General features: G+C 37.0%; 1 protein-coding gene across 1 annotated transcript; it reads right to left on the reverse strand.

Moving 5' to 3' along the window:
• Positions 1-1,198: 1,198 nt before the first annotated feature.
• On the reverse strand, positions 1,199-23,405 carry prkacab (protein kinase, cAMP-dependent, catalytic, alpha, genome duplicate b). The gene is made up of 10 exons (XM_048207054.1): positions 22,872-23,405; positions 19,803-19,864; positions 17,821-17,949; positions 17,655-17,753; positions 17,494-17,576; positions 12,454-12,580; positions 9,975-10,070; positions 9,104-9,226; positions 8,815-8,979; positions 1,199-2,522 (listed from the first exon to the last, which is right to left on the reverse strand). Exons 1-10 carry the CDS (start codon positions 22,915-22,917, stop codon positions 2,397-2,399), a joined length of 1,056 nt encoding a protein of 351 aa, XP_048063011.1. The 5' UTR covers positions 22,918-23,405; the 3' UTR covers positions 1,199-2,396.
• Positions 23,406-24,221: the final 816 nt, after the last annotated feature.

The following is a 24,221-nucleotide window of genomic DNA, read 5'->3' on the forward strand; positions in this document are numbered from 1 at the left end:
GCAGAAAAAGTGTTTGCAATTCAATATGAACCCAATAAGTACATTGTACTTATTTTTTGATGTAAGTACATAGTAGTTAAGGCCACTTAATATAAAGTGGGACCTTAACAGAAACTCTTCTGAATTAGCATAACAAAACATTAATCACTGTAAAATCGCCCACATTAATCTTGCACAAAAAAACATTATATAAGACTTAATTTTAGCATTTACTTCCCCTTTTGAGTGCCATGGGCAAAGCATGCTAGGAAATATAAATCCCAAACAAGTTTCAGTTAAACTTAAGTCTGTCTAAATTAAAGGAAATACATTCATAAAACTCAAAACAATGAAAAGTTCTGCGAGTTTTGAAAGAAAGTGCTAAATACTCATAAAAGTTAATTTGACTGAACTAATTTGTTTAATTTAGTTTGTCCTACTCAAACCAATTATTTTGAGCATTTACAGTGTGTCGTTCAGCAAAATGAACTAATCTTTTGGCTCATTTCAACAGAATATAATTCAAATGTTAAAGGGATATTTCACCCAAAAATGAAAATTCTGTCATCATTTAATCACCCTCAGGTTGTTTCAAATCTGTATGAATTTCTTTGTTCTGTTGAACAACAAAGGAAGATATTTTGAAGAATGTGTTAAACTGAACAGTTTTGGGGCACCATTGACTTTCATAATAGTTTTTTTTCCTACTATGGAAGTCAATGGTGCCCCAAAGTGGCCTGGTTACAAACTTTCTTCAAAATATCTTCCTTTGTGTTCAACAGAACAAAGAAAATGATACAGATTTGAAACAACATGAGGGTGAGTAAATGATAATAGAATTTTCATTTTTGGGTGAACTATCCCTTTAATTCCCCAACACACCAACTTACGCAAACATTGATCAAATTTAAAATAAGAAAAAACTATAATGCAGCCAAGGCCAAATTATGAGAAACAGAAATGATTCATTCATTGTTTAGCTGGGTCTGTTAGTTCACCTCACCTCCTGGTCCGAGTCGTTCGTTCTTTTGTCACGTCACATCCCCACAGGCTGAAGCTATGCGGTGTGTGAACGAATCACTCTCTGAGACGACTCTGAGTCATATTAAAGATTCATTCAAAACGATGAACGAATCGTTCATGATCGACCCATCACTAAAGCTGCAGACAAAAGATGGAACTCACTGAAAATGTCACACACAAAGGGACGTAAAACCGCTTTGGTATTTATAGTAATACTTTATTGGAATGATTCTTGTGGTGCAAAATATCACAATTAACTTGAACCATGTCCTCAGGAGTAAGCACTGGTATCCACTGAGTTCACCTCCAGCTTAGAGGAGATATTTGTAGCCTAGAGAGTTGCGTGTAAGAAATTCTCACCCAAAAAGGAGCCAGATGCTCTGCACCCATTCAGAGAGAAGACTTTGCCTATTTAAAAATGCAGAAATGGAAGAATAAAGGGGGAAGAGATGGCGAAAACGGAGAGAGCGATGCGGCGGCTCGCTGGAGAGTGTCGACCGACCGCAAGGCTTCGCCGAGTGAATCGCGCACAGAGCGTGTGCAATTTCGTCAGGTACTAGAAATGTATAACCCAATGAGAACCGTAACAATTATAGTATTAACGATACTAAACAAACGAAACGAAAACATTCATCCCCTCCTCTGCACGAAGGCTCGACACGGTCCGCTGTCGACTGCTATCTGTCAGCTAGAATCAATGAAACGACTGATGAGCCAAAATATTGACACTTGTAGGATTTCATGGCACATTTCATAGGTGAAAGTTCATCAGTGAATATTTTACAGAGCGCAGTGGACCTACAGCTGAAAGAAGAAAAGAAAAGAGGTGCTCATATTATGAAATCATGGCTTCTTTTCTATGCCATTTTCACTTTGTCATCCCTTTCAGTGCATTTTAAGAGTAAAGAAACACATGACAGTATACAGGACCAAAAATATTTCGGTTATTACACAGGAATACATATTTTTTCATTCTTTTTTTTTTCTAGTTTTTTTTTTTTGTATGGTTGTTATGGTGACCTAGTGGAGAACTTGCACCTTAGCGGTAACTGCTCAAGATTAGAGATATAACTAACCCCGTCTGTCTTTTGTGCGGAAACAACTATCCCAGTCCACAGGCCAACAATTACACCCTATCAAATCCATCATGATTAATATCACATGAACAGAGATTTAAAAAAAAAAAGAGAAAATTACAAACATGATTAAAATAGAGGAGATGATAAAGGCCTCACTGTTTATCCCTGGAGGTCTTCTCTGCACTCTTCCGCTGGTTTCTCTGCTGTTTAACAGGAGGAAGGATCGGTTTTAAGATTCATGCACTTTTTCTCCTTCTCTCTCTCTCTCTTTCTCTCCACCTATATCCCTCTCTCTGATTTCTATCGTTTCTTCCTCTAGAACTCAGCAAATTCTTTTGCACACTTCTCCGTGAACGACACACGGATCTCTTCTTCTTCGTAGTCGTCGAAGTTGCTGGTGTCCCCGGGACCTCTGCATTTAGGCACAAATGGGGCCTCCACCTGTGAAAGCACACAGAAAAAGGGATATTTACCTGATCTTAAAACGTTTTCACACTTGATAGTTTACATTGATGCATGAAATATGGATGCAATTCTACTATTTCTCTTACTGGTCCTCACCAATAACAATATATTTATTCGCTCTTATTTTTAAGTATGACAAAGATCATATAATTCCCATTTGTTTATGGGTAACAACAAAATCACACAATATTATATATGAAGAGTTTGGTTCCAAAACGCGATAAACGCCATTTTCAAAAAAATGAGTTTCCGCCAAAATCAGTATTGTATCTGGTCGGTATTTAAAAGTCATTTATTAATTTTGCGCAAAATGCAATATCCGTCGTGTTATTCTGTCATGTTTTCTCTCTTTCTTTCCAAAACGCGACGAACGGCAGTCTCCTTTTTCTGCAGAACGCGATATATCCACTCAACCAATCACAGCGCACCATTTCACCCACTGTAAACATTGAAGCTAGGGCTGGGCGATATATCGCATGCGATTGTCTAAATCGCCATCACCTGCTTTCAAATGGAGCGGCATTTAATAGACAGAACCGTAGATCACTGACAAGCCACGCAATATCGCGTTCATATCGCAGATGAATCGCCTTCGATAATGAACGCGATATTGCGTGGCTTGTCAGTGAACTACGGCTCTGTCTATTAAAAGCCGCTCCATTTGAAAGCAGGCGATGGTGATTTAGCGGTAATCAGGGAACCGGCTTTACTGACGAAATGCGCGTGACAATCGCATGCAATATATCGCCCAGCCCTAATTGAAGCCTTTTTTAAAAGCTGCTTTTAATGCCAATGTACTCGGCAAATGTGTTTATATAACCGTGCGGTAATGACAAATAATTTATAACATTAACAAAATGACCATTTTGGGAGCGACAGCTGAATGTATTTTCAGTAAAATGCCTGTATATAAGATAAATATTGGCAAAGTTTAGACTCTGTCATATATGTGAATCAACTTACTTTGTTGTGTATTTTCAATTTGAAAAATAACTTTTATATTGATGGATTAATTGCATTTTGAAAAAAAAAAAAAAAAGTGTCATGGATTAATATTATTTTGGGAAAAAAATAAGTTTTTATAATAAACTTTTTAAAATCAAAATGTAGATTTGAATTTTTAATGTTTTTATATCCAAAAGATGCTATGTGAAAGTTTGAAACAGAATATAGTGGTTTTCATCTTGCCACTTTCTTGGTAAAGAAAACACCTTTTTACTCAAATGAATCAAAATGGAGTTATTGCGTTTTGGAACCAAACTCTTCATATGCTTCTTTTGATCTAACAACATTTGTGCTTGGTTTACTCTTGACATGGATCATATGTGACCCGCACAGGCTAATTACGAGCTACAGGCAAAACAAGTGAAAAATGTTGATTTTGTCGAATTTGAGTAAATATAGTTTTCCTAGATATTTGGTTTTGACAAATTTGGTTTGGAACCTTCAGAAAACTTTAACTCGATTTTTCTCAAAATTGACTCTATCGAATTCAAACAGGTGTGGCTCAGTCATTTTTAGTCTGTTTCCAACAAATCATACATCATTTTGAAGTTTTTTTTTTTTTAAAGAGAATATGAAAAGAACTAAAAATAACAAAAACTCGTTTTTTGAAAATTTGCTCATCATGACTCATTTTGCCAAACATAATTTTCAAAAAATACATTAAGATTAGAGCTGCATGCTCAAAACTGAGAATCACAGTCAATCAAAGTGTAATTTACTAGAGCTTCTGACAAAATGTTAAAGGTGCAATGTTTAAATTTTAGGATGATCTGTTGACAGAAATGCAACATAATATACATAACTATTTTTTCAGTGGTGTATAAATACCTTACATAATAAACCGTTATGTTTTTATTACCTTCGAATAAAGCAATAAGTCCCAAGAAGCCATGGTTTACAGTGAATTTATAACAGCTAAGGGTCCCTTAGCTGATATAAATTCACTGTAAACTATGGCTTCACAGGGCTTATTGCTTTTATAAAATGGTTACCACACAATACAAATATTAAAGCCAAAAAATATGTATCAATGCAACTTTCATGAAGTAGAATCATTAAAGGTCCCGTTTTTCATGTTTTTTTGAAGCTTTGATTGTGTTTATAGTGTGCAGTATAACATGTTTTCATGTTTCGCGTGTAAAAAAACACAGTATTTTTCACATAATTTACTTATCTGTATACCGCTGTTTCCACTGTCATAAAAACGGGCTGATGACTTCCTTGTTCTATGAAGTCCCTCCTTCAGAAATACGTAATGAGTTCTGATTGTGCCAGCGGTTCCTGTGTTGTGATTCGACAGCAGTTTAGCGCATCTTGCCCGGAAAGGTCACGCCTCTTACCATAACGTGGAGATGCACGCGCTCAGTGTTATTGTAAACATGTCTTTAATTTTACCCTATCAATTTGAGCCGGAATCAGACCCGGTGATTGGACTGCGGGATGAAAATAACAGCGTTTCGACGACATGGCGACAAACACACTCTACAAACGCAACTCTTGTGTATTCCTGTGGGCGGAGGTTAGTCAAAAAACTGTTTTAGTGACGTCATTAAAGAAGGAAGTAGAGGGATGTAGTCCTAACTGGCCGTTCGATGTAGGCGACTTCTGTTAAATAAAATATCTCGCTTGGCAATGAACTTTGAGCTTTAAAATTTTACAGATTTTATTTATACTCTAACAACAACATTACACACTAACTAAAGTTTGAAACATGGGATCACGAAGAACGGGACCTTTAAAAGCCTTCCTTCCGCTGGAAAAAATAGTCCCTGACTGTGAACAGCAACAGAAGTTACATTTATTACGCCATAAGATGGCGGCAAAGATTGTCTTATGTTGCTGTCAGTGTCAGCAGGTCACGGGAAAACCCATTAAATGTTAAAAGGACAAAATTGCAGCAACAGATTTTTTATTATGAACATAGGACTGACATGAAGGAAAATGCTAAATTTGAATGCAGGTAATAAATTTGGTCACTCGATATCTCTCTCACGATACTCTTGTACATAATGCAGTAAGCTTCAATGAACAAAATCAATTGAGAAAAAAAACATGTTTACGCTGCTAAGAGTGGCAGCGATATGTATGTAATGTGGTCAGCTGTATGTTTTTGGAAATTTTACAACAGCTTCGAACGCGGCTCCACCAATCAGAATCAAGGGCCAGAACTATCCGTTTTATAATGAGCCATTTCTATCTACATACACAGCGGCTCCCCTTACATGTTTAGTCACCATTTTGCACCGGCATGTTTCTACAGTAGCCCTAAACGGACAAACTGCTCTACAGAGTGCGTCTGATTGACAAGCTACTTTCTGCTGTCTCAGACGACGACATCTTTGTCCTGTGTTGGCCACCGTAGTTTCTCTATATTGCAATTCACAATCTCATCGCTAGATGCCACTAAAATTCACACACTGCACCTTTGATTGCTGCAGTGCAGTCTATTTAAAATGTTTACTTAATCTGAATGAATTATTTTTATAAAATCGATCAATTGCCACGTTTACATGTTCACTTTTTTGTCATTCCGATTAAAATCATTCCTGAAAGATGCGGTGGACTGTTTACAAGAGATGTTATCTAATCCGATATGGTGTTTACATGTGCCGGCGCTGAATGACTGTGTGACATGAGCACATTAGCCCATGCCATCTTTAATTCCTGTCAACATGGAGTTTAATTATTTCTTATGCGCGCTATTTTTATGTAAAGTGTTGCTCTTAATCAAGCAACAGCATGAATTTGTAGCATTTTACTGCTGGAAGGTATGAGGAAAAGATGGGCACATCTGTTTGGTGGCTGTGCATCTCTAAGGAGCATCTCAATACTACCCCTCCCTCTGAAGAAAAGCAGATGCGTGTGGATGAAGGTCTGTAGTAATGATAAACTGAGTTCCTTCAGTGTATTTAATAAAAACGTTTTACTCCAGATTGTGCATTCTGACGACCCCTGGCCTCTTGACGTGATGACGTAGATGCACAGTAATTGGTTTAACGCGTTTACATGGCTGAATTTTTATTTTGTTCGGTTTATAAAAAGGTTTATCCCACTTCTCTCAAACTGATTACAATTTAATTCGGTTTTGGCATTTTTATTCCGATTGAGGTGTTTATATGGAGCTTTTTCATTCAGATTGGACTTTTAAACCGTTTACAATGCTTCATGTAAACGCACCGAATGACTCATTTATAAATACTGCATGACTCAATGTTTTTGCACTAATCTCTTGAAAGAATGATTCAATGACAGACACATTTTTTAACAGTCACTTGTCGCCACCTACTGGCGTAATGATGTAATTGACACAATCATTATTTGATGCGCCATGTTACTTTCAAAAGCTGCTTTACTCTATTTTGATCGCTTCCATAGACATCAGTGTTTATATCTGAACTATAAACATTTATCCCAGTACTTCTGAGGCCATTTGAATATTTGTAACAGAAATAATGATACTGTGGGACTACTTCATACCTATACATGACATCTGCTCAGTCTGGATCAGCGGCAGCACCAACCAAACGCAGATCTGAATGTTCTGGTTTGTTAACCCTTAAATGCATGACTGTTTCGCCAATCATTCTTACATATTCAGGTCTTTATCGACCCGGATCTATATCTAACACAGAAGGATCTCTACCTGTCGCGATAATATAAAACTCCTCTGGTATTAGAGTAACAATTACAGAAGAATAAAATAAATCATATTTTGTTACCTTTTGGAGCTTGAAAGTGCTCTGTTTGAGCAGATGTTTTATGCCATCACTGTCCTCGTCAGAGCTCATTTCCCAGTAAATTCAGCAAATAATAGGCTAGTTTTATGTTTGAGGTCGCAAATATGAGCCCATTCGCGATCTCAAACATATTCTCAGAACTATATAATTTTCAGCATCTTCAAAATCAATATTTCGATCGCTAACAGCTTCACCAGATTCATCCTGTGACAGTTACAGTCATATTTGATTGCGTTCAGTACTTGCTCTGCAGTAAATCGCTGAGCCATTTCATGTTTTTCTTATTATTTCGTTTTCTGTCTAAATGAATCGTCACTTCAGCATTGTGTATCAGACATTGCCACCTTGTGGAATAAAGGTGAATTGCACTTATTCCGTCATCTAAGATTCAATTATTGTTGTGCAGAAAAAATATACGTACACTCATACAAACCTCGAGTCGTTAGCGACCCTATACAATTTTTACAAAAAATGAATACAAAAATAGGCATTCTTTTATAATTTTATGATTTTTTTTCTTGTTATATTCTTTATAATGAATTGACTGAGGAATACCAAGAAGGTTGATGTCTAACTTTAAAAAAATGAACGAGGAGGAGGGTAATGAATGACGTCCCGGGTCACTAAAGACCCGAGTTATGCATTTAAGGGTTAACAGGCGAATCATTGTCATTTATATAAGAAATAAGATCACATGGGTGTTTGAATCGAGATTGCGATCTTTTAACTATTAATCTTGAAGCTCCAATACGGATGTATATAAATGTAAAGTTGGTCACAAATGTTGACTTTCACCAATACCAATATTTTATTTATTTCTTTGTTCTTATTTTTCTTTAATTATGTCATTTGATTTAATAATATTAGTCATAATGCAATATATAATATGACATACAAGAATTAAGCCCCGTTCACATCGCCAGTGACACACAGCGATATGATCCCATTTTTTAAAATGGAGAGCTGGCGATTTCCGGCAACATGGGCGATTTCACTGTACATGGATGTAATAAAATGATGCATGGAAAAGAAACTGCCAGCAGTCTTAGTGAGCTTGATTGATACACATTGATAAATTGTGTGTTGTTTACTATATGATGAAGTGAACAGTTTAGCACTGCTGCAGTCCGTATTACTATTTCCCCAGAATTATGTTGATTATTAAGGCCAAAAAAAAAAAAAAAAATGTCAAATTCGAATGAATTTTAGTATTTTTGAACAGATGTGTGACTTTAATTGTTTGATTTATCGATCGTTAATCTGGTTAATGTTTTAATGCAGTGGCAAAGAGCACTCGCTGTTTCCGATTTATCTTTAAAATTAAGCATTTTATGTATTATATGTACTTGCATTCCATTTATGTTCAGTCTTTTCCTTTTAAAATGTGTTTTAGTTGCAAGAAAACAGATTCATTGTCTATTCAACAACATGGAATAACCGGCTCACCGCCAGCTTTACTGATGGAGTCTAAAGACTGAATACATCAGATCACTGTCAGTGATTAAGGGATTGTGTGTGTTTCTCACCCTCCGCTGGTAAATGGCTATCCAGTCAGTAGTGGAGAACCACTTGTGTCCTTTGATGTCGTTAACTCCGTTTTTAAGGTTTCCGTAGCGTTTGGTGAGATCCACCTGCAGCAGGTTTCTCAACAGGTCCTTCAGGTCCGAACTGAAGTGCGACGGGAATCGTACCTGTGAAAAGAAACTGTGCTTGAGCAAAACTAAACAACCACAAAGAAAGAAGCCAAGAATATCAGATATTGCAGAACAATGTGATTCATTTAGAAATCTATAGGCTATAGTTTGGCAAAATTACCTTTCCTGAGACAATCTTTTCGTAGATCTGAATGGGTTGATCGGCGAAAAATGGAGGATAACCAGCAGCCATCTCGTACATCAACACACCCAGAGCCCACCAGTCCACCGCCTTATTATAACCCTATGAGAGAAAACACGTCAGGATGAGTTCAAGAGAAAATTAATCATTTGAAATCTTACTTTGCAGACTAAATGTTAGTTGAGCTGGGAAGATGATTTAATCTAGTGTCTATTATGTAAGGAATAATTGACGACGGTCTGTTGAATTATTAGAAAATAATGCATACCCAAGGTGGTAATGCGGTCACGACGCATAGTTGCTAAACTATATCATTAATAAAATCATCAGAGCAGCGCTGACAATACGTTTGTGTGCGAGCGTGTGTCCGTACCGTATGCGTGTGTGCATTTGAGTGAGAGAGAAAGCACAATTTGTGTCAAAAAACATGGAAATAGTTTGTCGTTTTTATCCTATTGTTTACTATATTTATTTGCTTGGTCAGTGTTATTGTGGGTTTTGTTTCTATTGATGTTGAAATAACTGGCGTAGTGATATGGACATGTAATGCGGTCAAGATCTGCCTGGAACTACTTTAGCCGTGCGTTTCCCTAAAAATAATTACACACCTTAGAACATTCGGATTCAGATTGAAGCATTCAACAGCCCTGTAGTGTACATTTTAATATTAAATTGCTTTATTTCAGACAAATGACGTGTTTGGAGAACTGTGCAGCACAAAATCATCTGTCAGCTGAAGGCTCTTGCAGTGAAAGCGCTTCGTTAATTATAATGTGAGTGCTGTAGTTTTGTTGCATTGATTGTAGACGTGTCTCCGTCTCCTCGGGTAAACTAGGACAGCGTGGCTCACCTTGCTGAGGATGATCTCTGGGGCCAGATACTCTGGGGTCCCGCACAACGTCCACGTGCGGCCCTTCACCCGCTTCGCGAAACCAAAGTCTGTCACCTGTAACAAAGTTGCTCTGTAATTTATACACAATACACACATGCTTACAGAAACATTTCTTTGATTTCATTCTCAGATCAGCCATGAGGGGGCAGTAATGGTGAGATTATGAGCTGTATGTGATTGAAAGCACATCTACACTGTTTGCATCACAGACACACTTTCGGCTACATTTACACTCAAATATGATTTTTTTGTAACCCTACTTTTTTGATTACAGAAAAATAGCAGTGATTTTGGCATGTTTCTGTTCATCTAACACAACATTTGTCATAATCTGTGCTTGATTTAGCCTTGACATGGATCATACATTATTTTCCAAATGGCACTATATTGAGTATTACAGTGAAAAATACTTACTTTAAAATACATACTGATGTAAAGTAGGTCACAAATGTTGAAATTTGCTTCATACAGTAATGATAAATATTAACAATTATGTTATTAATTCTGCTAATTAAGAAATTTAAGACTGGAAAAAAATGCTTCATGTCAGATTCTAACTAAATTTATTATATTAAAGGATTAGTTCACTTTTAAATAACATTTTCCTGATAACTTACTCACCCCCATGTCATCCAAGATGTTCATGTCTTTCTTTCTTCAGTCGAAAAGAAATTAAGGTTTTTGATGAAAACAATCCAGGATTATTCTCCTTATAGTGGACTTCAATGGCCTCCAAACGGTTGAAGGTCAAAATTACAGTTTCAGTGCAGCTTCAAAGGGCTTTAAACGATACCAGACGAGGAATAAGGGTCTTATCTAGCGAAATGATCGGTCATTTTCGTATTTCGCCCTTATGTATTCTTCAAAAAGATTAAGCTGTATGTCCTACGCCTTCCCTATTCTACTTACGGAAAAAATGTAACTTGTGCCGCGTTCGTTCCGTAAGTAGAATGGGGAAGGCGTAGGACATACAGCGTAAGCTTTTTGAAGAATACGAAAGTGCGGTTTTGGCAGAACCACTTGGAAGGCAATCATTTGTTTATATAAAGCATATACATTTTTTTTTTTCTCAAAAATGACAGATCGTTTCACTAGATAAGACTCTTATTCCTCGTCTGGTATCGTTTAAAGCCCTTTGAAGCTGCCCTGAAACTGTAATTTTGACCTTCAACCGTTTGAAGTCCATTATAAGGAGAAAAATCCTGGAATGTTTTCATCAAAAACCTTAATTTCTTTTCGACTGAAGAAAGAAGGACATGAACATCTTGGATGACATGGAGGTGAGTAAATTATCAAGAACATTTTATTTGAAAGGGAACTAATCCTTTAAATGATATTGTGAAGTTACGATGGATTTTATATTTCTGTTCATCTAACAACGTGTCAGAATTTGTTCTGGACTTCATAAATATTTGTTTAAAAAAGTTCTTCATATTCATTTTACATAATAACTACATATTATATCATATTACATTACTTTATGAAGCTATCCATCTAACACAACATTTGTGCGTGATTTACCCTTGACGAGGATCATAAAATATTTTCCAAATGGCACTATATTAACCCTTAAACGTCTTTAGTGACCCGGGACGTCACTTACCACCCTCCCCCTCATTCATTTTTTTAAAGGTTGACATCAACCTTCTTAGTATTCCTCAATCTATTCATTATAAACAATATAACAAGATAAATTGTCTTTTTTCTAATAGTTTTTGTGTAAAAAGTGTATAGGGTCACTAGCGACCCAAAGTACACAATAGTGTAAGTATATATTTTTTTCTGCGCAACAACTAAATCTCAGAGGACTCAATAAGTGTAATTCACCTTTATTCCTCAAGGTTGAGAAGTCTGACACACAATGATGGCGTGAGCGATCAAAATATAGCTTTTAGAAACAATGAAAACTATAGTTTTGTGAATATGGTTGAGATGGCGAATATGAGCCAGATGCTGAATATACAGGGGAAAAACATCTGCTCAAACTGAACCCTTCCAAGTTCCAGAAAGGAACAAAATATGCTTTATTTTATTCTTTTGTAATTACTATTAAAATATCAAGAAAGTTTTATACTATTGCGGGAGTTGGAGAGTCAGATCCAGGTCGCTAAAGACCCAAATATGTAATAATGATTGGCAAAAACTTGCATGAATTTAAGAGTTAACCTTTACAGAGAAAATATTTGTTTAAAATACATATTTATGAATATTAAAGTAGATCACAAATGTATTTGCTTTACAATATCATATGAACATTGAACATCCTCACAAAAAATACTGGGATGAGCGGAAAAATTGAGCACCTTGCTGTGTGAAAACAGCCGAAAATGTGTCTGTAGGCAGTCGTATTGGACTGTTCATTTACTAAGCAATAAATATGTGTGTATCTTCAATTTGAGTGTAACTCGTGTACAGTGGCGTACATGCGTTTTATTACCTGGATATAGCCCTGCTGATCGATGAGGAGGTTCTCTGGTTTAAGGTCTCTGTAGATCAGGTCAAGGGCATGCAGATATTCAAAGGTCAAAACTATTTGTGAAGCATAAAAGCGTGCATGGGGTTCACTGCAGAAGAGAAAGACAAGCAGAAGCCCGGGAGAAAGAGAGAGAAATGAAGAGAAAACACACATGAAGGCATCTGTAATAATAAAACAGATGCATCAGTGCATCAGTGATTTACTGTATTTTGTACACGTTTACTGTATAGAAACATTGCACAAGCACATTTTTGTCACAAAGAAGTTTGTGAGGTTTGAAAGCAACAGATAAAACATTGAGGCTTCAAAAATAATGAAGAAAGTCGCTTTGACACGTTATCTAATGAAATAACATTCATAGATTTTTAGATGCAACCGTATATGTTGATGCTGCTAAGTGGTTCATTTTAGTAGCCCAACAAATAAATATGAAGTGTGGAGTGCTTTAACTCAACTGAGATGAAACCACTTTCTCACATTAGGCACATTAGCGCAGCTTTCAGCACAGGATTTCACCATGATGACCTGAAAGCTGCAGTGCTCAGGTTTTGCCTCTTTGTCGCCATCTCTGTTTAAAACCTGCAATTGCAGTTATTTGTGGAATTATTATCTTTATGTGGGTTGTGCATCAGCACAGCTCCTCAGTGGATGAATCTAGTGTTTGCTGTCAGTCACCACATCGGTGGATACTGTACTTCACAATCACAGATTCTGTCTTGGAAATATGACCAAAATAAGAATTTTTCACCAGAAAATGTCATCTGAACAAAACAGTAACAAATCTGCCAATTTTGTTCTGATCAACTGAGAAAAAAAGCATTACATTAAATCGCGCTGCCAATGGTGATTAAATCTAACGATCGCTTAGTTCATTTCACATCAAACCGTGCAAATTATTATTATTGTTATACTTAATTATACTTATACTGTTAAAGGTGCCCTAGAACCATTTTTTTTACAAGATGTAATATAAGTCTAAGGTGTCCCCTGAATGTGTCTGTGAAGTTTCAGCTCAAAATACCCCATAGATTTTTTTTTTTATTAATTTTTTTAACTGCCTATTTTGTGGCATCATTAACTATGCACCAATTCAGGCTGCGGCCCCTTTAAAACACGCACTCCCTGCCCCCCGAGCTCTCGACTATTACATTGCATAAACAAAGTTCACACAGCTAATATAACCCTCAAATAGATCTTTACAAGGTGTTCGTCATGCATACTGCATGCATGCTTCGGATCATGTGAGTATAGTATTTATTTGGATGTTTACATTTGATTCTGAATGAGTTTGAGGCTATGCTTCGTGGCTAAAGCTAACATTACACACTGTTGGAGAGATTTATAAAGAATGAAGTTGTGTTTATGAATTATACAGACTGCAAGTGTTTAAAAATGAAAATAGCGACGGCTCTTGTCTCCGTGAATACAGTAAGAAACGATGGTAACTTTAACCACATTTAACAGTACATTAGCAACATGCTAACGAAACATTTAGAAAGACAGTTTACAAACATCACTAAAAATATCATGATATCATGGATCATGTCAGTTATTATCATTCCATCTGCCATTTTTCGCTATTGTCCTTGCTTGCTTACCTAGTCTGAGGATTCAGCTGTGCACAGATCCAGACGTTAATACTGGCTGCCCTTGTCTAATGCCTTGAACATGAGCTGGCATATGCAAATATTGGGGTCATACATATTAATGATCCCGACTGTTACGTAACAGTCGGTGTTATGTTGAGATTCACCTGTTCTTCGGTCTTTTAAACAAATGAGATTTATATAAGAAGGAGGAAACAATGGAGTTTAAGACTCACTGTATGTCATTTCCATGTACTGAACTCTTGTTATTCAACTATGCCGAGGTTAATTCAAATTTTGATTCTAGGGCACCTTTAACAACATCAGCATTGTGTGACTATGTGTATTTAACATGATTTCAGTTTCTGTACAGTCTAATCTCTAACATTAATTTGTCATACTATACAAACCACCATCAAAATGATACGTTTAATTATTGCAGCTGCTGTGAGAAAAGGCTATAAATGATCCGCCATCCTCACATCATATAACCTACTAGCAAGGACTCCTCCTTTATGTAAACAGATGTGACGTAATGACGCATAGACGAATGGCTGCATGCTTTTCCCGCGGAAACCCACCAGTTTTTCTTTTTTTTTTTTTTTTTATTTGGAGAATAAAATAACCTTTTTTTTTTGGTTCCTCAAAGAACCTTTCAATGAACAGTTCTTTAAAAGAACTTTTTTTTCTTAGGGTGTTTTCACACCTGGCTCGTTTAGAGCATTTTTCCGGAACCAGATGTGCTTTCTCCCTTAGTTTAGGCATATATGAACACAGATGAGATAACCTGAACAAGGTGGCTTCGGCCTGATTTAAAACAAACTCTGGAGAGGTTCAGTTGAGGTGAGAAAGCAATTCAGACCAACAAACCAAGTGGTTTCATAATTCATAACAGGAAATGTGGTATATAAAAAGCAGCAGTTTGATTCTATGAGTTTTTGTGGTTGAGAAACAAAGAGCTCCTCTTCATCTTAAAATGTCGTGTAATTGCTCTTCTCCATGCATTGCTAGAATGCTGTCCCAACGAAGCCTTGATTCCCGATCTAACTGAATTTTATATATATATATATATATATATATATATATATATATATATATGTTACATTTAAGAGCGAATTTATCAATCCATCTTGATGGATGACACAGAGGAAACTCTGACCAATAAGAGGACTTGCATAAACACATTTTGGTATGCTTTTAAATGTTGCCTTGTGAAAAAGAACCGAACCAAAAAGAAAATGCAACATTGTAACAAATTAAGAAATTAAGTCCCTGTTTTGGAACAAAGCAAACGATCGACAGGTCTGAAGACGCCCTTAGTGTGAAGAACATTCTAAAAATCTGAAGAATCATTTTTCACTCTATAGAAGGTTTTGTTCAATGGAAAGGTTCCATAGATGTTAAAGGTTCTTCATGGAACTATAAAGAACCTTTATTTTACAGATTTTTTTAGATGTAGGTCAGATGACCAGATGATCAAATTTGCATTTTTAAAACAGATGCAAACAAAAAAAATGTAATCTCTTTTGATTTCTTTTTTGTCATTTACACACATGCAACAAACAAGATTCAATCTGTCAAAATAAATATAAAAACGTGATTTCCAGTCAGAGGTTTACACACATTTGACTGTTCGACTGTTCCTCATCAATCTTAAAACCATTTGATTTAAAGGCTTAGTTTACCCCAAAATGAAAATTATCCCATGATTTACTCACCCTCAAGCCATCTTCTTTCAAACGAACACAATCTGAGTTATATTAAAAAAAAATATCATGGCTCTTTCAAGCTTTATAATGGGAGTGAACGGAGAAATGAGATTTTGAAGCCCATAAAAAGCAATCCATCCATCATAAATATAATCCAGGGGGTTAATAAAGGTCTTCTGAAAAGAAGCGATGCGTTTCTGTAAGAAAAATATTCATATTTATAATTTTATAAACTAGAATCACTGACTTTCATACGCATGATGCATTGACAAACACGGAAGCGCAGAGGAGAGAGCAAAACAAAACACCGGTCACGAATTACAAGTCTAAAACGAGAATTTTTAAAGAGAAATGTCGGAGGAGCTTGAGTTGTCCATCTCTATTTGTTTGAACCGCGAGAGGTGTCTACTCTCATGTAAGCCTGGTTTCTCCCAAGGTTTTTTTCTCCATTTTAACACCTATTTGCCACTTGTTTGCCACCTGATGTCACCTGTTGGAGTTTGGATTCCTTGCCGCTGTCGCCTTTGGCTTGCTTAGTTGGGGACACTTGACATTTGACTTTACATTTGATATTTAACAGTGCTTTGATCTGCCTGCATTGACACTATTCTTTAAGAGCTGCTGTGCAGCCAAAATTATGTACCAGTTATCAATGTAAAGCTGCTTTGACACAATCTGCATTGTAAAAAGCGCTATATAAATAAAGGTGACATGACGTAAGCTTATGCTACTCCAACATCCTACGTCATACGCCAAAACTCGACTCTCTCGTGAAAGCACAGATGGACGTTAACGGAAGATAGTGATTATAGTCTGTAAAGTTAAAAATATGGATATTTTTCTCACAATAACCCATCACTTCACTTTAGAAGGCCTTTATTAACCCCCTGGAGCCATATGGATTACTTTTATGATGGATGGATGCACTTTTTGGGCTTCAAAATAGCAGTTACTATTCACTGCCATTATAAAGCCTGGAAGAGCCATGTTTTTTTTTTATAGAAGAAAGTCATATACACCCAGGATGGCTTGAGGGCGAGTAAAGTAATTTTCATTTTTGGGTGAACTAACCCTTTAACGGCTTTGGCTTAAATGCCTGACAATTGTGATTTTTAAGAATGAGTTGAATCAGATAGTGACGGAAAAGCACAAAGTCATACATGTGAACTCCTTTATTACGCTATAAAAATGGGTGAGCGGAGCTGGAATCTATATTATAGTCTTCATTTAATTCTTCTGTTTAAATCACAACATCATTACCGTATTTTCCTTTGTGTTTTTCATGGTTTTGATGACTTCACGATCTTTCTAAGATGTGGAAAATAGTCAGAATGAAGAATGAGTGGATGTGTCCAAACATTTGACCTATCGTATGTGTATGGTTGTGTATTTTTTATTTATTTGCAAAACTTAAATTTCAACAAAAATACAACATTAGAGAAAACAGAGTGGGGGAATACAGAGGGAAAAAAAGAGAATTTATTTAAAAATGTTTCTACTTTTGTAGCTTTTGTATTGAAGGAGATTCTTTTGAAGTAATAATAATAGTAAATGTAAATCTGAAGCAAAAACATTACAGCTGGGTTTACACTGAAGGCATGTACAGTTGTGTATTTGTGCACTTCATGTTGTTGTGCTCTGCATTTCCCCCCCCCCAGGAACCTCAGGAACACAATAAAGCACATCAAGAACGTAAATATATTCACCTGAATCTGCCGATTCTACGCAGGTGTGAAAACATCTCCCCTCCCTGAACGTACTGCATCACCATGTAGAGATTGGTGTTGTCCTGCAACAAACACACGCAAACAAACATGTCCGTTACATGCGCCATCATCCAGCTATTCCTGTTCTGAACCGTATTCACCTTGAAGGAGTATTCCAGGCGCACTAAGAAGGGGAAGCTGACGGCCTGCAGTATCCTCTTCTCATTTAGAGTGTGTTCAATCTGCTTCAGCTTCACCACCTAAAGAGAAACAGCGTTAGGGAACGCATCCATCACGTCTAACGGCGATGTCATGGCGTATGCCCACCTTCTGTTTGTTAAGGATCTTCATGGCGTAGTGCTGGCCGGTCTCTCGGTGTCTGACCAGCATCACGCGACCGAACGAGCCAGTGCCCAGAGTTTTCAACCGGTCGAAGTCCTCCAGACAGGCTGTGTTCTGAGGGACAGACGGAAGATTAAAAAAACTCAATTATATTTTCATTTCTTTCGAAGTTCCTAAGGAGTTCTGAGTAGGGCTGTCACGATTCCTTGATTTAATTTGAGTACTCGATTTTTCCTTAATTGCAATTTGCTCGTCTCAGTAATTCTGTGAGTTTGGGTTGCTTATAACGTTCATCTGGGAACGTAATGTGCGCCATTTCATCAGATTTGTAAAATAAATATTTGAAATATTAAAGATTAAAGGGTTAGTTCACCCAAAAATGAAAATTCTGTCATTAATTACTCACCCTCATGCCGTTCCACACCCGTAAGATCTTCGTTTATCTTCAGAACACAAATTAAGATATTTTTGATGAAATCTGATGGCTCCGTGAGGCCTGCATAGGGAGCAATGGCACTTCCTCTCTCAAGATCCTGCTTCAGGAAGATTCGGAGCGTTATGAATCTTTTGTGTCGAATCATGATTCGGATCGCGTGTCAAACTGCCAAACTGCTGAAATCACGTGACTTTGGCGCTCCGAACATATGATTCGACACGCTGATTCATTTGTGCTCCGATGCTTCCTGAAGCAGTGTTTTGAAATCGGCCTTCACTAAATAAGTCGTTATTTTGTTTTTTTGGCGCTCCAAAAATATTCTCGTCGCTTTGTAATATTAATATTGAACCACTGTACTCACATGAACTGATTTAAATATGTTTTTAGTACCTTTATGGATCTTGAGAGAGGAAGTGTCATTGCTGGTTATGCAGGCCTCACTGAGCCATCGGATTTCAACTAAAATATCTTAATTTGTGTTCTGAAGATGAACGAACGTCTTACGGGTGTGGAACAGCATGAGGGTGAGTAATAAATGACATTATTTTCATTTTTGGGTGAACTAACCCTTTAAGCATAACATAGCATTATGAGTTTTTATAAAGAATCACTCACAGCAGACTGCTAAATTATTCAAAGTAATTTCACACAAGAGACATTTTCTTCTCACACAGCACTAAATTGACCATGTTTCCCCGCCCCTTTTCATTGACAGGATAAAACTGGCGCTGATCATTGCCGTTTTTAAACAGTGAGCCGATGTCCGATAGTGTACATAACTGCTTTTCGGCTGATAAATCGGTGCATCTCTAGTTTCTATTACCAGTGTCTATATGATTTTACCTGATCTTCTAAACAGTTTTATACATTTGTAGACATGTTTAATGACACATATAAAGGAAGAGTTGCAGTTAATAGTCTCTTATGGGCCTGATTAACCAAACTCTGCATAAAACAGTCAAAACAAATGAATAAAATAGCATATATTCTACAGACACTTCATATTTAATGGTATTAGATGATGTGTTAATTTCATTTAATAGATTCATTTTCAATAAAACATTTGCGATTGGTTTGTAAACAGTGTTTTTATGCATGTTGTTTGAATTTTCGCTGCATTTACACAGTTTTGACCAGCAAGCATCACCAGCGTGTGGCGTTTTGAACGAATTGAAATGGTGAATCATTTTGCAAAGCAATTGTTTCAATTGATTCAAAGTTTAGAAAAGCTCCCATCACTCGTTTCTAGCGTGTTCTGGCCCAAGTCAAAGGAGTGTGTGATCTTCTGGGTTTGTTCAAATGGCCACAGCAAACGCCAATGACCATTAATAACTCTACTGTGGTGGTCTGTAAACTCAGAGTGCCCCTGAGAGCACACAAACCTGGTTTAAATGACCAGAGACACTTATTTAACATAATACAATAAACAAGCTCAGAGAACCATTTCAAACACTAAACACTCACTTCTGTATTCAATGCTGCAGACTCGTTTTCTCTTTCTCTACCCGAATGCAACATGCTTCCCTCTTACCTGTGCAGGACTCTCCCATTTCCTGAGGAAATCTTCTTTGGCGAAGGCCAGAAACTCTTTGACTGTGGGGAAAAAAACAAAACAGAAAGTACACTTAAGATTACCTGAAAAACCTGTTGCACACAATCTACTATGCGCCTTCTGTCATCTGATTGATTTGTTAGTTTAGACTTTTTTTGGCAAGTAAAAGGCCTTTTAGTATAATTGTAAAGGTTGCGATACATGTGTCATTTTTCTGTGAAATCTTTAATGATTTTTATAAAGTAATGTATTTCAAGATGACTGGATTGAAGTATCTTAGGTTTCTTGCTTATCCATACATCATTTTTTTTTAATGTTAAAATTAAAGTATCGAATATGATCCATGAAGATTTTGACGAAGGTTTATCTGTTCATCTCTCAATTATCATAATTGTATTGCATTAGTATGTTTTGCCTCCACAATAAAAACTACAGAGCTCTGATCATAAAACTAAGATTCAAATAACATCTTAAGTCATCTTATAGGGAGATATAGAGTGATAACTGATATGTATAAGCATTTTATCATGCAAGTAGTCTGTTATGTTGTTAAAAATGGCATTGATTTACATTATAATCTAGCCTAGAATTTCATCGTACTTTTTGGCCACATAAATATCAGCAACTGCACCAGATTGTGTAGTTTTGCTCAGTTTGGACCTTTGAATAAAACTGGGCTTTTTTTTCTTGAGTATGAGCTCCATATTCTCACTGTAACATACTATATAAGCTATAAAAGCCTGATGTATTGAATAAGTTTAGAGGGTTAAATGTGGTAATATGCCAAAATCAGCAATGCAAAAACATGCGAGTTGATTCAACTTCAGCTTCCAATCTGAGCTCCATTTAAACCTTTCACCATTTTAAAATACATTCTGCAGATTTCCCAACAAACTCAGATGGATATATGGATATATATATATTTAGACCCATCTAAACTTCCTGTGTGATTGAAGTTAAAGGATTATTTCACTTCAGATTTAAAATTTTCCTGATAATTTAAAGTTTTTGAGGAAAACATTTCAGGATTTTTCTCCATATAGTGGATTTCAACAGTTACCAACGGGTTGAAGGTCAAAATTATAGTTTCAGTGCAGCTTCAAAGGGCTCTACACGATCCCAGACAAGGAATAAGGGTCTTATCTAGTAAAACGATTGGTCATTTTCTAAAAAAAAAAAAAATTTATATACTTTTTAACCACAAATGCTTGTCTTGCACTGCTCTGCAATGCGCCACACATTACGTAATCATGTTGTAAAGGTCATGCGTGACGTAGGTGGAAGTACCGCAGTAGGGCGAAAAACTAATTTCTAATCCAACTTCTAAATCATCCGACATCATTGTTTTACCTTTTTTTGTAAAGGGCGTTTGACTTAGTCTTTGTAGACACTGGAACGGTATGTTCGCCTACGTGACGTGACCTTTCGTGATTACGTAATGCGTGGAGCATCGCAGAACAGTTTGTGGTTAAAAAGTGTATAAATTTTATTATATTTTTAGAAAATGACCGATCGTTTGACTAGATAAGACCCTTATTCCTCGTCTGGGATCATGTAGAGTCCTTTGAAGCAATTTGGACCTTCAACCCGTTGAACCATGTTGAAGTCCACTATATGGAGAAAAATCCTGGAATGTTTTCCTCAAAAACCCTCTTTTCGACTGAAGAAAGAAAGACAAAAACATCTTGGATGACATGGGGAGTAAATTATTAGGACATTTTAATTCTGACGTGAACTAATCCTTAAAAAACAACTTCTCAACACACTGAAGTCAAGTCAAATGTATCTGTAGAGCGCTTTCCATGATGCACATCATTTCAAAGCAGCTTCACGGAAAATTATGACGTCAATTTTTATAATATCTTCATGTCTTACAGTAACATTTAGATTAGAACTGATAGGGTTTACATTTTTGCAACGACACAAACAATAAAGCAGTTGAGATTTGCTATATAGTAAACTGTATGTATGTGGATAAAGTTGGATATACTATTAGTCTTTTTAACCCCAGGTTAAGGCCTCTTTTAACCCTGGATTAAGCAACTTAGCACTAATTTTGCACTACCAAAAGTACGTGTTATGCTGAGTAATTTCGCAACAGACAAACCGATCATAACCGAACTCCTGCCTCAAAAAATATTCATTCATTTGGTACAGTCACAGAAACTCCAGCGTCAGCATCGAGGAAAACGGTTAAAGACCATGAGCAGTTTTTGTTCCTGTTTTGGCACATTTCAAAGTAAAACAGGAAGGTTGGGTGGGAGTTGTGGAACATATCGAATATTTATTCATTGACATAAAAAGTAGCCAGCGGTTTACGCCACAGCTGTGCACCACGATTTGATCATTACAGAGAGCATTTTATTGGACAAAACATGCAAGACGATGGCGTCAGGCATTCTGATTGGTTTTCCAAAAGAGAAACTCATTAAAAATGTCAAACAGTGATTATTTTAGAGCATTATTAAAACAGATTTCAACACGTTCAATCAATGTAACATCATAAATATGCAAATAATGATGTTACCCACGGTTTTACATGTGTAAAATGTGAAATCACTAAACCAGGGTTAGTATAAACAGTGTGACTAACCCAGGGTTAAACATTTTCAAGTGTGAAAACCCAACACACAAGACACCAGAAGGACCGTACCCATCACAGATGTTGAGAAGAACACATTAATATGCTCAGATTGTTTAATTCTTATATTTGGTTCTTTGAATCTTAATTTCAGACACATCTGGACCCCTCAAATACACATATATAGACCCTTTTCTATTGCATAAACATCCTTGACACATCATATACAGGGTGCAGCATAAACACACACACACAAAACCCCCAAACGAAGCGCTGCTCGCTCTTATTTAAGCATCAACACATTGTTTGAGCCTGCAATCGCCATGACAGCATCAGCATCATCTGTGCTGAAGCCTCGCACATGCACGAGCATATTCCCGAGGCTTGGTGAGCATCTGATGATGCCGATCGCCATGATCGATGATGATGACTAAACAGAACGATTGGGAAGCATTAAAGACACCCACCGCTTTCCATCTCGTTGCCCCGTTTCGCAGCCGGCGTGTTGCCCATGACTCTGGGCCTGTCAGGCGCTGGAGAGCCGCAGGTAGGGAGGGATGCTGCCGCGCCTGTCGCGCTTCGGCTCTCGCGGTCCGTTCGTGCGATTGACGTCTGCCGATCGGCTTTGAATGTGAAAATAGGGGACGTTGACGCGTCCGACCTGTTCTCGGATAAACAGCGATCCCTTATGAATGCAGCAGCAGCGGCAGCAGCATCCGTGTTTAAAGGGCGGACGGGCCGCCAGCATCAAACCGGACTCGGGCGTCCTTTCCTGGCCTGGCTCTCCGCCGCACCTCCGCGGCCCCGCAGTCCTCTCTCTCGCCTCCCCGCGGGGGTGTTCCGTGAGCGGCGCTCGCAGGGGGGGAAATCGCGGCTGAAAAACACGGATGCAGGTTCGGTGAGATCGTTCATGCAGCTGCGCTTCCCGTGGCCATCGACACAGACTCCGCCCCCGGACTGATCCCGCCCCCCGCCTCACCCCATTGGTCAGACGGAGGAAGACGGACAGATGTGTGGAGTGATTGACACTAATGAAGCTGTTATGAGTTGCGATTAGTCGATATTGAAACAGAACATGGTTCATTTTCATGTTCCATTTCCAAATGGACGAAACTTTATGAATGATGTTATTGAGTGGATTAAACTTATAAAATTATATAAAATAAAAACATATGTTGAACATTTCTACAGGTGTTGTCCTGAGAAAAAATACTGATTCTAACCCAGGTGAAAAAATACTATAGTAATTTATAGTATAGTGTTTTTAAACCATACTACTATAGTAAAGTACTTGAATTAATGTGGTGTAATAATTCTATAGTTGTTGTGGTAATATAAACAAATTACGTTACCCAATACTGTACTAAGTTTTCTTTAATCTATACGGTATATTATACTACAGTTTACTGTAGTAAAAACTTAAGTATACTACAGTATTTATTACAGTTGATCAGTTCACTATAATTAATATTACAGTATGCTGTAGCATTCATTAAAGGGTTAGTTCACCCAAAAATGAAAATAATGTAATTTATTACTCACCCTCATGTCGTTCCACACCTGTTCATCTTCAGAACACAAATTAAGATATTTTTGATGAAATCCGATGGCTCGGTGAGGCCTGCATAGTCAGCAATGACATTTCCTCTCTCAAAATCCATTAATGTACTAAAAACATATTTAAATCAGTTCATGTGAGTACAATATTTTTGTAGAATATTTTTGGTTCGCCAAAAAAAATAAAATAACGGCTTATTTAGAGATGGCCAATTTCAAAACACTGCTTCAGGAAGCTTCGGAGCATTATGAATCAGCGT

The sequence above is a fragment of the Megalobrama amblycephala genome, linkage group LG1 (assembly GCF_018812025.1).
Source record: "Megalobrama amblycephala isolate DHTTF-2021 linkage group LG1, ASM1881202v1, whole genome shotgun sequence".
Lineage (NCBI taxonomy): Eukaryota > Metazoa > Chordata > Actinopteri > Cypriniformes > Xenocyprididae > Megalobrama > Megalobrama amblycephala.